This window comes from Oncorhynchus nerka, linkage group LG2 (assembly GCF_034236695.1).
Source record: "Oncorhynchus nerka isolate Pitt River linkage group LG2, Oner_Uvic_2.0, whole genome shotgun sequence".
Taxonomy (NCBI): Eukaryota; Metazoa; Chordata; class Actinopteri; order Salmoniformes; family Salmonidae; genus Oncorhynchus; species Oncorhynchus nerka.
This window is the reverse complement of record NC_088397.1, coordinates 39,474,867-39,492,470: the sequence shown is the minus strand read 5'-3', so window position 1 is coordinate 39,492,470 and position 17,604 is coordinate 39,474,867. Positions and strand designations below refer to the sequence as shown.

The window sequence follows — 17,604 nt, the reverse complement described above, 5'->3', positions numbered from 1 at the left end:
AAAAGACGGCATGAAAAATTAACCACGTACACGCTGTTGTAAAAGTTAATGTCCAATCTCAAAGTCTCGGTAGCTTGAAGCTTCTAACTGAACCCAGATAAACTACTTGACTGAATTTGGCTTTGTATCCTTTAGAATACCTGTGTAGTATCCTTTAGAATCCTTTAGAATACCTGTGTAGTATCCTTTAGAATCCTTTAGAATACCTGTGTAGTATCCTTTAGAATCCTTTAGAATACCTGTGTAGTATCCTTTAGAATACCTGTGTAGTATCCTTTAGAATACCTGTGTAGTATCCTTTAGAATCCTTTAGAATACCTGTGTAGTATCCTTTAGAATACCCGTGTAGTATCCTTTAGAATACCTGTGTAGTATCCTTTAGAATACCTGTGTAGTATCCTTTAGAATACCTGTGTAGTATCCTTTAGAATACCTGTGTAGTATCCTTTAGAATACCTGTGTAGTATCCTTTAGAATACCTGTGTAGTATCCTTTAGAATACCTGTGTAGTATCCTTTAGAATACCTGTGTAGTATCCTTTAGAATAATACCTTTAGAATACCTGTGTAGTATCCTTTAGAATACCTGTGTAGTATCCTTTAGAATACCTGTGTAGTGTGGCTTGACCCCCCCTGTATTTTGTTTTGTCTGTCTTTGGTTTGTGTTGTGTCTGTCTTTTTTGTGTGTTTTGTCTATGTTGTGGTCTCTGACCATTTTCACTGGATGTGGCGACCTGAACAGTACTGTGCTGGCTCAGATGTTTTCTTTACACATCCCCTCTGTTAGGTGTGTTGTCTCTCTCTACTCTGCACCATATCCGCGGGAAGTAGGGAGGCTGAGGGTGCTGTAGCACCTCCAAATAATAGAAACTCATTTAAAAGTCCTGTATGAGCAGACCGATATGGCCGTCTGTAACGCAGACCTCAAACAATATTTCACCAAGTTGTTTTTTTGCCACCTCGTTTGGCGAAAGAAACGCAGCACCCCCACCCCCAAACATCTTCCCGCGGCTACAACGTCTATACTATGTCTGTGCTGCTACAACGTCTATACTATGTCTGTGCTGCTACAACGTATATACTATGTCTGTGCTGATCATGTTATATTTCCATAGTCTGTTACAGTATGTCCATTGGTTTCTGCTTCATCTCTGTGTCATATTCTGATGTTGTTCTTTATGTTCCACAGAGAACATGATCAAGTACACGGGGAGCCCCGACAGCCTGCGCTCGCGCACGCCCATGATCACGCCCGACCTGGAGAGCGGGGTCAAAGTGTGGCACCTGGTAAAGAACCACGAACACGGAGACCAGAAGGAGGGAGACCGCGGCTCCAAGATGGTCTCTGAGATATACCTGACCAGGCTGCTGGCCACTAAGGTGAGTTATCACACGAATGCACACAGTATTCAAATATGATATTATTCCTCATCCCTGTAGACTCTGAGACCTAAGTGAAAATATGTAGATGTATGTTGTCTTTCAGACCTCAGCAGCATATCTAATGATAGAGGTGACACACAAAGGTACAACCTGTAAAGCCTTTTTCTGTGGACAGAGATGTTATCTGGTGAAAAACAGAAATGGAAATAGCCGTAAAATGAGTCTCTTTGAGCATGCCAGGGCGCTATTGCCCCTGAGAAAATCAGTTAATTTGGTTTGGAGGGAATCGTGACTTTGATCCCACTGCTCAATGGGAATTACCAATCCACTTGCTAATGATGCACCTCCTTTACATCACACATGCTTTCTTCCAGAGAGGGGGAGGGAGATGGGGAGAGAGAGGTGTGGGGAGGGAGGGAGGGAGGGAGGGAGGGAGGGAGAGGGAGGGAGGGAGGGAGGGAGGGTGAGGGAGAGGGAGGAGGGAGGGGGAGAGAGGGGAGGAGGGAGGGAGGGGGAGAGAGGGGGAGGGAGGGACGGGGAGGGAGGGAGGGAGGGTCCTGGAGTGTGGTGTTAGTGGTGTGACCATTCCATGCTCTTTGTGTTGTGGTTCAGACAGACAACACTCTGCCTGGTTTTCTGGATTTGTAATGGGAATGCTTAGTGGCAGGATTCACACACACACACACACACACACACACACACACACACACACACACACACACACACACACACACACACACACACACACACACACACACACACACACACACACACTCATCAACAGAGTTGTTGGCAGAGATGGCTGAGGAGGCAACAGAGATATGGAGAGTGAGTGTTGTCTGTCATTTCTCTGGCGTGTGCTGTGATTGGCAGTGAGCAGTCACTGTGGAGCTGTGTAATGAATATGGCAACACTCTCTATGAAGCACATGTACCAGAGCCACAATCTAACACGCTTAGACAGATAAAAACACTCAGTCATTCAAACACACACACACACATACATCACACACACACACACAAAACACACACACTGAGAAATGCTCTATTTACCTGTGATGACCCTGGTCAGGGGGGAATGCGATGCCGAGACGGCGTGTCATCTTTACAGATGGAGTGTTTTGTGAAGTAATCAGTTTATCTTGGGGTCCATCTCTCTTGTTGAGGTATGACTGTGCCGACAGCCCTGTAATTGACTGCGTTTGACTTTCACCTCACCAATAAATACCGTCGGGCGGCCCGGCGCTGACGTTCCCCATTTTAGGTCCATCAGTGTCACTCTGATGGGGGGGCAAAGGGCTTATTTCTTGATTGCGTTCTCTATTCCTCTTTTCCTCTCTCTCTCTCTCTCTCTGTTTGTTTTCTTTCCACTCATCCTGACAACACCAACAACCCTTCACCCACTCAGTCTTTGTTGTTTTGTTTTCTTTCCACTCATCCTAAATGACAGGGTAGTTCTGATGCAGGCAACACTGTCTGTCCTCATCCTAAATGACAGGGTAGTTCTGATGCAGGCAACACTGTCTGTCCTCATCCTAAATGACAGGGTAGTTCTGATGCAGGCAACACTGTCTGTCCTCATCCTAAATGACAGGGTAGTTCTGATGCAGGCAACACTGTCTGTCCTCATCCTAAATGACAGGGTAGTTCTGATGCAGGCAACACTGTCTGTCCTCATCCTAAATGACAGGGTAGTTCTGATGCAGGCAGCACTGTCTGTCCTCATCCTAAATGACAGGGTAGTTCTGATGCAGGCAACACTGTCTGTCCTCATCCTAAATGACAGGGTAGTTCTGATGCAGGCAACACTGTCTGTCCTCATCCTAAATGACAGGGTAGTTCTGATGCAGGCAACACTGTCTGTCCTCTAAATCAGGGTAGTTCTAAATGATCCTAAATGAAGGGTAGTTCTGATGCAGGCAATACTGTCTGTCCTCATCCTAAATGACAGGGTAGTTCTGATGCAGGCAACACTGTCTGTCCTCATCCTAAATGACAGGGTAGTTCTGATGCAGGCAACACTGTCTGTCCTCATCCTAAATGACAGGGTAGTTCTGATGCAGGAAACACTGTCTGTTATCATACTAAATGACAGGGTAATTCTGATGCAGGCAGCACTGTCTGTCCTCATTCTAAATGACAGGGTAGTTCTGATGCAGGCAACACTGTCTGTCTCATCCTAAATGACAGGGTAGTTCTGATGCAGGCAACACTGTCTGTCCTCATCCTAAATGACAGGGTAGTTCTGATGCAGGCAACACTGTCTGTCCTCATCCTAAATGACAGGGTAGTTCTGATGCAGGCAACACTGTCTGTCCTCATCCTAAATGAAAGGGTAGTTCTGATGCAGGCAACACTGTCTGTCCTCATCCTAAATGACAGGGTAGTTCTGATGCAGGCAACACTGTCTGTCCTCATCCTAAATGACAGGGTAGTTCTGATGCAGGCAGCACTGTCTGTCCTCATTCTAAATGACAGGGTAGTTCTGATGCAGGCAACACTGTCTGTCCTCATCCTAAATGACAGGGTAGTTCTGATGCAGGCAACACTGTCTGTCCTCATCCTAAATGACAGGGTAGTTCTGATGCAGGCAACACTGTCTGTCCTCATCCTAAATGACAGGGTAGTTCTGATGCAGGCAACACTGTCTGTCCTCATCCTAAATGAAAGGGTAGTTCTGATGCAGGCAACACTGTCTGTCCTCATCCTAAATGACAGGGTAGTTCTGATGCAGGCAACACTGTCTGTCCTCATCCTAAATGACAGGGTAGTTCTGATGCAGGCAACACTGTCTGTCCTCATCCTAAATGACAGGGTAGTTCTGATGCAGGAAACACTGTCTGTCCTCATCCTAAATGACAGGGTAGTTCTGATGCAGGCAACACTGTCTGTCCTCATCCTAAATGACAGGGTAGTTCTGATGCAGGCAACACTGTCTGTTATCATACTAAATGACAGGGTAATTCTGATGCAGGCAGCACTGTCTGTCCTCATTCTAAATGACAGGGTAGTTCTGATGCAGGCAACACTGTCTGTCTCATCCTAAATGACAGGGTAGTTCTGATGCAGGCAACACTGTCTGTCCTCATCCTAAATGACAGGGTAGTTCTGATGCAGGCAACACTGTCTGTCCTCATCCTAAATGACAGGGTAGTTCTGATGCAGGCAACACTGTCTGTCCTCATCCTAAATGAAAGGGTAGTTCTGATGCAGGCAACACTGTCTGTCCTCATCCTAAATGACAGGGTAGTTCTGATGCAGGCAACACTGTCTGTCCTCATCCTAAATGACAGGGTAGTTCTGATGCAGGCAACACTGTCTGTCCTCATCCTAAATGACAGGGTAGTTCTGATGCAGGAAACACTGTCTGTCCTCATCCTAAATGACAGGGTAGTTCTGATGCAGGCAACACTGTCTGTCCTCATCCTAAATGACAGGGTAGTTCTGATGCAGGAAACACTGTCTGTCCTCATCCTAAATGACAGGGTAGTTCTGATGCAGGCAACACTGTCTGTCCTCATCCTAAATGACAGGGTAGTTCTGATGCAGGCAACACTGTCTGTCCTCATCCTAAATGACAGGGTAGTTCTGATGCAGGCAACACTGTCTGTCCTCATCCTAAATGACAGGGTAGTTCTGATGCAGGCAACACTGTCTGTCCTCATCCTAAATGACAGGGTAGTTCTGATGCAGGCAACACTGTCTGTCCTCATCCTAAATGACAGGGTAGTTCTGATGCAGGCAACACTGTCTGTCCTCATCCTAAATGACAGGGTAGTTCTGATGCAGGAAACACTGTCTGTCCTCATCCTAAATGACAGGGTAGTTCTGATGCAGGCAACACTGTCTGTCCTCATCCTAAATGACAGGGTAGTTCTGATGCAGGCAACACTGTCTGTCCTCATCCTAAATGACAGGGTAGTTCTGATGCAGGAAACACTGTCTGTCCTCATCCTAAATGACAGGGTAGTTCTGATGCAGGCAACACTGTCTGTCCTCATCCTAAATGACAGGGTAGTTCTGATGCAGGCAACACTGTCTGTCCTCATCCTAAATGACAGGGTAGTTCTGATGCAGGCAACACTGTCTGTCCTCATCCTAAATGACAGGGTAGTTCTGATGCAGGCAACACTGTCTGTCCTCATACTAAATGACAGGGTAGTTCTGATGCAGGCAGCACTGTCTGTCCTCATTCTAAATGAAAGGGTAGTTCTGATGCAGGCAACACTGTCTGTCCTCATCCTAAATGACAGGGTAGTTCTGATGCAGGCAACACTGTCTGTCCTCATCCTAAATGACAGGGTAGTTCTGATGCAGGCAACACTGTCTGTCCTCATCCTAAATGACAGGGTAGTTCTGATGCAGGCAACACTGTCTGTCCTCATCCTAAATGACAGGGTAGTTCTGATGCAGGAAACACTGTCTGTCCTCATCCTAAATGACAGGGTAGTTCTGATGCAGGCAACACTGTCTGTCCTCATCCTAAATGACAGGGTAGTTCTGATGCAGGCAACACTGTCTGTCCTCATCCTAAATGACAGGGTAGTTCTGATGCAGGCAGCACTGTCTGTCCTCATCCTAAATGAAAGGGTAGTTCTGATGCAGGCAACACTGTCTGTCCTCATCCTAAATGACAGGGTAGTTCTGATGCAGGCAACACTGTCTGTCCTCATCCTAAATGACAGGGTAGTTCTGATGCAGGAAACACTGTCTGTCCTCATCCTAAATGACAGGGTAGTTCTGATGCAGGCAACACTGTCTGTCCTCATCCTAAATGACAGGGTAGTTCTGATGCAGGCAACACTGTCTGTCCTCATACTAAATGACAGGGTAGTTCTGATGCAGGCAGCACTGTCTGTCCTCATTCTAAATGAAAGGGTAGTTCTGATGCAGGCAACACTGTCTGTCCTCATCCTAAATGAAAGGGTAGTTCTGATGCAGGCAATACTGTCTGTCCTCATCCTAAATGACAGGGTAGTTCTGATGCAGGCAACACTGTCTGTCCTCATCCTAAATGACAGGGTAGTTCTGATGCAGGCAACACTGTCTGTCCTCATCCTAAATGACAGGGTAGTTCTGATGCAGGAAACACTGTCTGTCCTCATCCTAAATGACAGGGTAGTTCTGATGCAGGCAACACTGTCTGTCCTCATCCTAAATGACAGGGTAGTTCTGATGCAGGCAACACTGTCTGTCCTCATCCTAAATGACAGGGTAGTTCTGATGCAGGCAGCACTGTCTGTCCTCATTCTAAATGACAGGGTAGTTCTGATGCAGGCAACACTGTCTGTCCTCATCCTAAATGACAGGGTAGTTCTGATGCAGGCAACACTGTCTGTCCTCATCCTAAATGACAGGGTAGTTCTGATGCAGGCAACACTGTCTGTCCTCATCCTAAATGACAGGGTAGTTCTGATGCAGGCAACACTGTCTGTCCTCATCCTAAATGAAAGGGTAGTTCTGATGCAGGCAACACTGTCTGTCCTCATCCTAAATGACAGGGTAGTTCTGATGCAGGCAACACTGTCTGTCCTCATCCTAAATGACAGGGTAGTTCTGATGCAGGCAACACTGTCTGTCCTCATCCTAAATGACAGGGTAGTTCTGATGCAGGAAACACTGTCTGTCCTCATCCTAAATGACAGGGTAGTTCTGATGCAGGCAACACTGTCTGTCCTCATCCTAAATGACAGGGTAGTTCTGATGCAGGAAACACTGTCTGTCCTCATCCTAAATGACAGGGTAGTTCTGATGCAGGCAACACTGTCTGTCCTCATCCTAAATGACAGGGTAGTTCTGATGCAGGCAACACTGTCTGTCCTCATACTAAATGACAGGGTAGTTCTGATGCAGGCAGCACTGTCTGTCCTCATTCTAAATGAAAGGGTAGTTCTGATGCAGGCAACACTGTCTGTCCTCATCATCCTAAATGACAGGGTAGTTCTGATGCAGGCAACACTGTCTGTCCTCATCCTAAATGACAGGGTAGTTCTGATGCAGGCAACACTGTCTGTCCTCATCCTAAATGACAGGGTAGTTCTGATGCAGGAAACACTGTCTGTCCTCATCCTAAATGACAGGGTAGTTCTGATGCAGGCAACACTGTCTGTCCTCATCCTAAATGACAGGGTAGTTCTGATGCAGACAACACTGTCTGTCCTCATCTAAATGACAGGGTAGTTCTGATGCAGGCAACACTGTCTGTCCTCATCCTAAATGACAGGGTAGTTCTGATGCAGGCAACACTGTCTGTCCTCATCCTAAATGACAGGGTAGTTCTGATGCAGGCAACACTGTCTGTCCTCATCCTAAATGACAGGGTAGTTCTGATGCAGGCAACACTGTCTGTCCTCATCCTAAATGACAGGGTAGTTCTGATGCAGGCAACACTGTCTGTCCTCATCCTAAATGACAGGGTAGTTCTGATGCAGGCAGCACTGTCTGTCCTCATCCTAAATGACAGGGTAGTTCTGATGCAGGCAACACTGTCTGTCCTCATCCTAAATGACAGGGTAGTTCTGATGCAGGCAGCACTGTCTGTCCTCATCCTAAATGACAGGGTAGTTCTGATGCAGGCAACACTGTCTGTCCTCATCCTAAATGACAGGGTAGTTCTGATGCAGGCAGCACTGTCTGTCCTCATCCTAAATGACAGGGTAGTTCTGATGCAGGCAACACTGTCTGTCCTCATCCTAAATGACAGGGTAGTTCTGATGCAGGCAACACTGTCTGTCCTCATCCTAAATGACAGGGTAGTTCTGATGCAGGAACACTGTCTGTCCTCATCCTAAATGACAGGGTAGTTCTGATGCAGGCAACACTGTCTGTCCTCATCTAAATGACAGGGTAGTTCTGATGCAGGCAACACTGTCTGTCCTCATCCTAAATGACAGGGTAGTTCTGATGCAGGCAACACTGTCTGTCCTCATCCTAAATGACAGGGTAGTTCTGATGCAGGCAGCACTGTCTGTCCTCATCCTAAATGACAGGGTAGTTCTGATGCAGGCAGCACTGTCTGTCCTCATCCTAAATGACAGGGTAGTTCTGATGCAGGCAGCACTGTCTGTCCTCATCCTAAATGACAGGGTAGTTCTGATGCAGGCAACACTGTCTGTCCTCATCCTAAATGACAGGGTAGTTCTGATGCAGGCAGCACTGTCTGTCCTCATCCTAAATGACAGGGTAGTTCTGATGCAGGCAACACTGTCTGTCCTCATCCTAAATGACAGGGTAGTTCTGATGCAGGCAGCACTGTCTGTCCTCATCCTAAATGACAGGGTAGTTCTGATGCAGGCAACACTGTCTGTCCTCATCCTAAATGACAGGGTAGTTCTGATGCAGGCAGCACTGTCTGTCCTCATCCTAAATGACAGGGTAGTTCTGATGCAGGCAACACTGTCTGTCCTCATCCTAAATGACAGGGTAGTTCTGATGCAGGCAGCACTGTCTGTCCTCATCCTAAATGACAGGGTAGTTCTGATGCAGGCAACACTGTCTGTCCTCATCCTAAATGACAGGGTAGTTCTGATGCAGGCAGCACTGTCTGTCCTCATCCTAAATGACAGGGTAGTTCTGATGCAGGCAACACTGTCTGCCCTCATCCTAAATGACAGGGTAGTTCTGATGCAGGCAACACTGTCTGTCCTCATCCTAAATGACAGGGTAGTTCTGATGCAGGCAGCACTGTCTGTCCTCATCCTAAATGACAGGGTAGTTCTGATGCAGGCAGCACTGTCTGTCCTCATCCTAAATGACAGGGTAGTTCTGATGCAGGCAGCACTGTCTGTCCTCATCCTAAATGACAGGGTAGTTCTGATGCAGGCAACACTGTCTGTCCTCATCCTAAATGACAGGGTAGTTCTGATGCAGGCAGCACTGTCTGTCCTCATCCTAAATGACAGGGTAGTTCTGATGCAGGCAACACTGTCTGTCCTCATCCTAAATGACAGGGTAGTTCTGATGCAGGCAGCACTGTCTGTCCTCATCCTAAATGACAGGGTAGTTCTGATGCAGGCAACACTGTCTGTCCTCATCCTAAATGACAGGGTAGTTCTGATGCAGGCAGCACTGTCTGTCCTCACCCTAAATGACAGGGTAGTTCTGATGCAGGCAACACTGTCTGTCCTCATCCTAAATGACAGGGTAGTTCTGATGCAGGCAACACTGTCTGTCCTCATCCTAAATGACAGGGTAGTTCTGATGCAGGCAACACTGTCTGTCCTCATCCTAAATGACAGGGTAGTTCTGATGCAGACAACACTGTCTGTCCTCATCCTAAATGACAGGGTAGTTCTGATGCAGGCAACACTGTCTGTCCTCATCCTAAATGACAGGGTAGTTCTGATGCAGGCAACACTGTCTGTGAGGCTAAATTCTAGATTACACATTGTCTTTAAAGTGCAGTGTAATGATGGGCCAGGTTTCTCTCTCTCTCTCTCTGTGTGTGTGTGTGTGTGTGTGTGTGTGTGTGTGTGTGTGTGTGTGTGTGTGTGTGTGTGTGTGTGTGTGTGTGTGTGTGTGTGTGTGTGTGTGTGTGTGTGTGTGTGTGTGTGTGTGTTTGTGTTTTCAGTGGGCTGTAATGGCAGCTTGTGCTCTCAGGGGACAGATGAAGGACTATCATGATGAAGTTGTCTGCCTGTGGGATTCCTTACTCACAAAGACTCACATACACACGTATAACACACACACACACACACACTACATGTATAACAGCCTCCCTGCCACTAAACGGTCCCCATGACTACACAGGGTTTGAGGAAGAAATGTATATTTTCATCTTCATAGGCAAATGATAAGCTGTCAGAAATGTGGGACATGGTAGAATCCCGGCTGTGATTGTCAGCTAACTGGATCCTCCTCACGCCCCCCTCCCTCTCTCCTCTCTGACTCAGTCACCGCTCCACCCAAATTGGGATTTTTATTTGCCGCTTGTGCACACCTCATCTGACACACTGCGCGCTTGTGGCTCTTTCCAGATAGGCTTCCCTCACTGTCGCTTTTCTTCATTCTGTCCTCTCCTCTCTTCTCCCCCTCGCATTCTATCAGCTCATTCCTTACAAGTGGATTAGATTTTCTCTTTCTATCTATCTCGTTCTCTCTCTTCTCTCCTCCTTAAAGACGAGAACATTAAATCAAATTAGGGTCAATGGTGCAGTGTGTGAGCTAATCCCTCCACACACAGAGGCTTAGGAGATGCACCTCCTGTTCCCAGATATTATTCAAAGTGAACTGTGAAAAAACAATTTCCCATCAAAGCCCAGAGATTTAGGACCAGAGAGAGTGAGAGAAAAACACATCAGGAAACACCATGAGATACACAGGATAAAACCCACTCTCAGTCAGACGCACACACCACCGGAGGCTGGTGAGGGGAGGATGGCTCATAATAATGGATGGAATGTAGTGAATGGAATGGTATCAAACACATGGAAACCATGGAAACCATGAGTTTGATGCGTCGGTAACACTTGACACCGGTGTCAGAACACGTTATGACCACGGTCATAACCATGTCATAATATCTGGCGTAACGTGTCATAACCATGTCATAATATCTGGACGGAACGTGTCATAACCATGTCATAATATCTGGCGTGGCGTGTCATAACCATGTCATAATATCTGGCGTGACATGTCATAACCATGTCATAATATCTGACGTAACGTGTCATAACCATGTCATAATATCTGACGGAACGTGTCATAACCATGTCATAATATCTGGCGTAACGTGTCATAACCATGTCATAATATCTGACGGAACGTGTCATAACCATGTCATAATATCGACGTGACGTGTCATAACCTGTTATAATAAGGTCATAACACTCATGACATTTTGATCTGTTGTGACATATATTGTGTTATTTTATGGCTGGTTATGACACCTACATAAGTGTCAAAACCCACCAAACCTACCACACAAGGAAAAACATTCCATTACATCATAGCCTAAGTATTTTATTTTATTTTATTGACCATATTAAATGATCATTGTAATTGCACACAAATTGATGTCAGACATGCACCTGCCCCAATACTCTGTTTCTGATGACTGGGATGAATGAGAAGGAGATTTCAGGAGCAGGACAAGACACCCTCTTTTGACAGATGGTGTATTTTCTACAAGTTATTTATTTAAAATATGATGAATAAAAGATGAATGTAAAGAATTCAAGAAACAAACTTTAATGTAAAGAATTCAAGAAACAAACTTTAAAACTTGTCAGGGAAAAAACTCATTTGAATAAATGTGTGTTTTGACACTCTTATGTAGGTGTTATAACCAGCCATAAAATGACCCAATATGTCACAACAGGTGTAAATATATTGGTCTTGACAGTGTTAAAACCATATTATGACAGGTTATGACAAGTTATGTCAGCTATTATGACATGGTTATGACTGTGTCATAACGTGTTGACACTGATACCGATGTGTCTGATACCGATGTGTCTGATACCGATGTGTCTGATACCGATGTGTCTGATACTAGTGTGTCTGATACCAGTGTTGCAGACACCTGTCGCCATTCTCTCTGTCTCTGTGTGTGTTGTCTGTCGCTCACTGCTGATCTCTCTGCTTCCACAGGGCACTTTACAGAAGTTTGTGGACGACCTGTTTGAGACCATCTTCAGCACGGCCCACCGAGGCAGCGCCCTGCCCCTGGCCATCAAGTACATGTTTGACTTCCTGGATGAGCAGGCTGACAAGCACAGCATCCATGACCCGCATGTCAGACACACATGGAAAAGCAACTGGTGAGACACTGGCGACATCTGGCCTTTTCTGTTGTTTTACTGTGTACTGTGCTAAAAACAGGTGTGTAGAAACACACACATATGGGTAGAAACACAGACACATGTACACTCTTGTGTATACACACACACACACACACACACACACATGGAAGTTTATCAGAGAGAAGATGGCACTGCCTGCTCCACCACCACCTCCATGCCTACTGAATGAACCATGGAGTGTGTGAACAATCTTCATTAAATCCAATGATGAAGAGCTAATCCCACAGGCAACCAATCAGGGCAGCCAGCTCTGACATTACCATGGTGACCGACCGGGAACGAGCCGCCCGTAGTCGCCAGGGCGAGGAAACCAGGGGAGGCTAGGTGAAGGAAGTGGACTCCAAATGAATATCCTCTGATTAATTTAGACCCGTGTCCCCCTCCTGAAGGGGTGGCCGGGTTAAATAACCTGGAGTGGATTAGAATGAGGGAGAGAGGAAGAGAGGAGGAGGCGGTGGAGGAGAGGAGGAGAGGAGGGGGTGGAGGAGAGGAGGAGAGGAGGGGGTGGAGGGGTGGAGGAGAAGAGGAGAGGAGGGGGTGGAGGAGAAGAGGAAATGGACTCAGTGGGAGTTAAACACCACGCTAATAACTCATTAGCCCCTGGCCTTCGCCATGGTCCCATCATGCATCACTCAGCTCCGGCCCAAAGGACCATGGGGCTGGGAATTGATTTGTGGGGCAGTCGGCCGGAGGAGAGTGGAGAGAGAGGGGGAAAGAGAGACTATTTACTTCATGGTCCTAATTTGTATCTTTCCCAGTGTCTGCGTTATTGCACCATTTGCAAAAGAGCGTGTTAAGTGTTTTCCAAGAGCTCTGTAGGTCGCTCTTACAATAGACATTAATGGAATCACTCCCGCAAGAGGGGAAACGTTAAACAGTCCTTTATCATAACACACTGGTAACGCTTACACAACGCTTAGTGCCTTCTGCACCCAGCCAGCTTAGAGCACCATGTCCCCTGTTCTACACCAAGCAGTGCCTTCTGCACCCAGCCAGCTCAGAGCACCATGTCCCCTGTTCTACACCAAGCAGTGCCTTCTGCACCCAGCCAGCTCAGAGCACCATGTCCCCTGTTCTACACCAAGCAGTGCCTTCTGCACCCAGCCAGCTCAGAGCACCATGTCCCCTGTTCTACACCAAGCAGTGCCTTCTGCACCCAGCCAGCTCAGAGCACCATGTCCCCTGTTCTACACCAAGCAGTGGGGACATATCCGTCAAACCAGATTATTAAATACACCCAGCCAGCTCAGAGCACCATGTCCCCTGTTCTACACCAAGCAGGGGGGACATATCCTTCAAACCAGATTATTAAATACACCCAGCCAGCTCAGAGCACCATGTCCCCTGTTCTACACCAAGCAGTGGGGACATATCCTTCAAACCAGATTATTAAATACACCCAGCCAGCTCAGAGCACCATGTCCCCTGTTCTACACCAAGCAGTGGGGACATATCCGTCAAACCAGATTATTAAATACACCCAGCCAGCTCAGAGCACCATGTCCCCTGTTCTACACCAAGCAGTGGGGACATATCCGTCAAACCAGATTATTCTCTGCCCTGTGTAATTCTCCAGCAGCAGAGATAGATTGAAATAATCCATCCTAACCTGAGATTGAAATTGAGAGACACACAGCTGTGTGTGGTTTCCAAGAACCAATCCTGTCATTGTCATGTCTCTGGGTGAGAGTCTAGTCTATTTTCTGTGCTGCAGTTATTCATAGATATGTAGACCATGTTAGTAGACTAAATTAATGTGAGGCGTAGGTATAATAGTTCCTCATTAAAGGCAGTTTTTATTTGTTTAGGGGTCGATAATAGTCTATTTTCCTGTCAGCCATATTGTTTGATTCCCAGAAGCAGGCTGGTACAGGAAGAGCCTCTGACAGACAGACCTTTCATCATCACTCAGTATAGTGCATGGTTGACTGTGTGATCATCCACCATGGTTGACTGTGTGATCATCCACCATGGTTGACTGTGTGATCATCCACCATGGTTGACTGTGTGATCATCCACCATGGTTGACTGTGTGATCATCCACCATGGTTGACTGTATAATCATCCACCATGGTTGACTGTGTGATCATCCACCATGGTTGACTGTGTGATCATCCACCATGGTTGACTGTGTGATCATCCACCATGGTTGACTGTATGATCATCCACCATGGTTGACTGTGTGATCATCCACCATGGTTGACTGTGTGATCATCCACCATGGTTGACTGTGTGATCATCCACCATGGTTGACTGTGTGATCATCCACCATGGTTGACTGTGTGATCATCCACCATGGTTGACTGTGTGATCATCCACCATGGTTGACTGTATAATCATCCACCATGGTTGACTGTGTGATCATCCACCATGGTTGACTGTGTGATCATCCACCATGGTTGACTGTGTGATCATCCACCATGGTTGACTGTATAATCATCCACCATGGTTGACTGTGTGATCATCCACCATGGTTGACTGTGTGATCATCCACCATGGTTGACTGTATGATCATCCACCATGGTTGACTGTGTGATCATCCACCATGGTTGACTGTGTGATCATCCACCATGGTTGACTGTGTGATCATCCACCATGGTTGACTGTGTGATCATCCACCATGGTTGACTGTGTGATCATCCACCATGGTTGACTGTATAATCATCCACCATGGTTGACTGTGTAATCATCCACCATGGTTGACTGTGTGATCATCCCACAGCTGGTGGGAGGAGCTATAGGAGGACGGGCTCATTATAATAGCTGGAATGGAATACATGAAATGGTGCCAAACATATCAACCACTCTGTTCCATGGATTCCATTCCAGCCATTACAATGAGCCCATCCTCCTAAAGCTCCTCCCACCTGCCTCCTCTGTCCCCCAGCATATGACCTTTACTTGCCCTCCTCATTACTAATGGTTTGAGAGAGAGAGCGTTTGTGGGGTGTGTGTGTGTGTGTTCATGCATTGTGCATCTGTTTAAATACCTGTGCGAGTGCATGCCTTTCTGTATCAGTGTGTGTGTGTGTGTGTGTGTGTGTGTGTGTGTGTGTGTGTGTGTGTGTGTGTGTGTGTGTGTGTGTGTGTGTGAGTGAGTGAGTCAGACTCCTAGAGCTCCTCCAGATGGTATCTTTTGGATCAGCAGTCAGTGTGTCGACATCTCCCTCTCATCCTCTTTCTTCAGTGTGTGTCCCTTCAGCAAGCAGCGTTTTAATGACCAGCTTCTAGAGCAGACTGGCACACACATGCCCACATTGCACAGCACACACAACTCATCTGTGTCCTTAATCACATAAACCCACCACTCTCCCAATGACAGCAGCAGACAGGAAGACACATCCCTCTGAAGGTTGACAACGGAGATGTTACAGTGATATTACACTAAATCACATTCTCCATATAGACATTACATTCTACTTCTACCCAGCCTGAAATATAGGCTCCAGTATCAGTACCAGAACCATGGATCAGTATTGATCCAAGATTACACTGTTGTTTGATTTGATTTGTAGATATTGGTTCAATATTTACCTTTCATCCGTCCTCTTTCTGTGGAAACCAAGGGATTCGTCCTGCTGATGTTAGCTAGGCCAACACTCACTAGCCATGACAATGACCATAATGATAATACATTTTATTTGAAGTGCTTTTCAAGAAGCCCAAAGTCACTTTAGGGGGATTGGATGGTAATGGAACCACAAAGAGACTGATCCTTCACTCCAAAATGCCAAACAAAAACCATTGACCTCAAAGTTCAACAACCATACAACTCCATGCACAATGACAACTCCGAACTGCCTAACAAAAATGTATAATAACATTTCCAGGATAAACCATAGGAGTTGGCAGGACCGCACAAACTGTTCTGGGACCTGGCTAAACACTCACTAGGCCTGGACAATACTCTGTAGTATAGTGCCTCAGTGCTGTACACTCTCTCCTTCCCTGAGTAAAAGGGTTGTTCCTGTCTGACTGACCGTTGACAGATCACAGAGTCACATTCAGTATCTGAGTGAAGACTTTAGCTTCGTCTCTGTAAAGAAAAAAGCAGTGTCATAACTGCATTCAAACATCTTTAAAATATGTCAGAAGATGTCAATTCCAAGGGCACAGCTCTCCAGATACCCCAGTGTGTTTGGACTCATTGGATATGTTATATCTGATCAAACATCCAAGACAATGAAACGTCCCCCACAGACAACAATCAATGTAAAGCTGCACAATAACCAAATACCACTTGGGCAGAAGTCAGATCTTCATTCATACTCGTGCCAGTCTAGCCTGGGCTTCCATCCTGGACACCACAGTATGAATAACATACTTTACAGTTTGGGGAAAAAGTTTTACAGTTTGGAGAAAAAGCTTTACAGTTTGGGGAAAAAGCTTTACAGTTTGGAGAAAAAGCTTTACAGTTTGGGGAAAAAGCTTTACAGTTTGGAGAAAAAGCTTTACAGTTTGGAGAAAAAGCTTTACAGTTTGGGGAAAAAGTTTTACAGTTTGGAGAAAAAGCTTTACAGTTTGGGGAAAAAGCTTTACAGTTTGGGGGAAAAGCTTTACAGTTTGGAGAAAAGCTTTACAGTTTGGAGGAAGTTTGGAGAAAAAGCTTTACAGTTTGGAGAAAAAAAGCTTTACAGTTTGGAGAAAAGCTTTACAGTTTGGAGAAAAAGCTTTACAGTTTGGAGAAAAAGGTTTACAGTTTGGAGAAAAAGCTTTACAGTTTGGAGAAAAAGCTTTACAGTTTGGGGAAAAAGCTTTACAGTTTGGAGAAAAAGCTTTACAGTTTGGAGAAAAAGCTTTACAGTTTGGAGAAAAAGCTTTACAGTTTGGGAAAAGCTTTACAGTTTGGAGAAAAAGCTTTACAGTTTGGAAAAAGCTTTACAAAAGCTTTACAGTTTGGAGAAAAAAAGCTTTACAGTTTGGGGAAAAAGCTTTAAAAAGCTTTACAGTTTGGAGAAAAAGCTTTACAGTTTGGGAAAAAGCTTTACAGTTTGGAGAAAAAGCTTTACAGTTTGGAGAAAAAGCTTTACAGTTTGGGGAAAAGCTTTACAGTTTGGAAAAAGCTTTACAGTTTTACAGTTTGGAGAAAAGCTTTACAGTTTGGGAAAAAGCTTTACAGTTTGGAGAAAAAAAGCTTTACAGTTTGGGGAAAAAGCTTTACAGTTTGGAGAAAAGCTTTACAGTTTGGGGAAAAAGCTTTACAGTTTGGAAAAGCTTTACAAAAAGCTTTACAGTTTGGGAAAAGGCTTTACAGTTTGGGGAAAAAGCTTTACAGTTTGGAGAAAAAGCTTTACAGTTTGGGGAAAAGGCTTTACAGTTTGGGGAAAAAGCTTTACAGTTTGGGGAAAAAGCTTTACAGTTTGGAGAAAAAGCTTTACAGTTTGGGGAAAAAGCTTTACAGTTTGGGGACAGTTTGGGGAA

General features: G+C 45.7%; 1 protein-coding gene across 1 annotated transcript in view; it reads left to right on the top strand.

The window, feature by feature from the left end:
• Nucleotides 1-17,604, top strand: part of LOC115127409 (plexin-A4-like) — a 97,099-nt gene that overhangs the window by 38,975 nt on the left and 40,520 nt on the right. Inside the window, exons 8-9 of the mRNA XM_065021651.1 lie at nucleotides 1,189-1,379; nucleotides 11,972-12,141. Of these exons, the coding sequence (XP_064877723.1) occupies nucleotides 1,189-1,379; nucleotides 11,972-12,141 (361 nt within the window). The remainder of the gene's footprint in view (nucleotides 1-1,188; nucleotides 1,380-11,971; nucleotides 12,142-17,604) is intronic.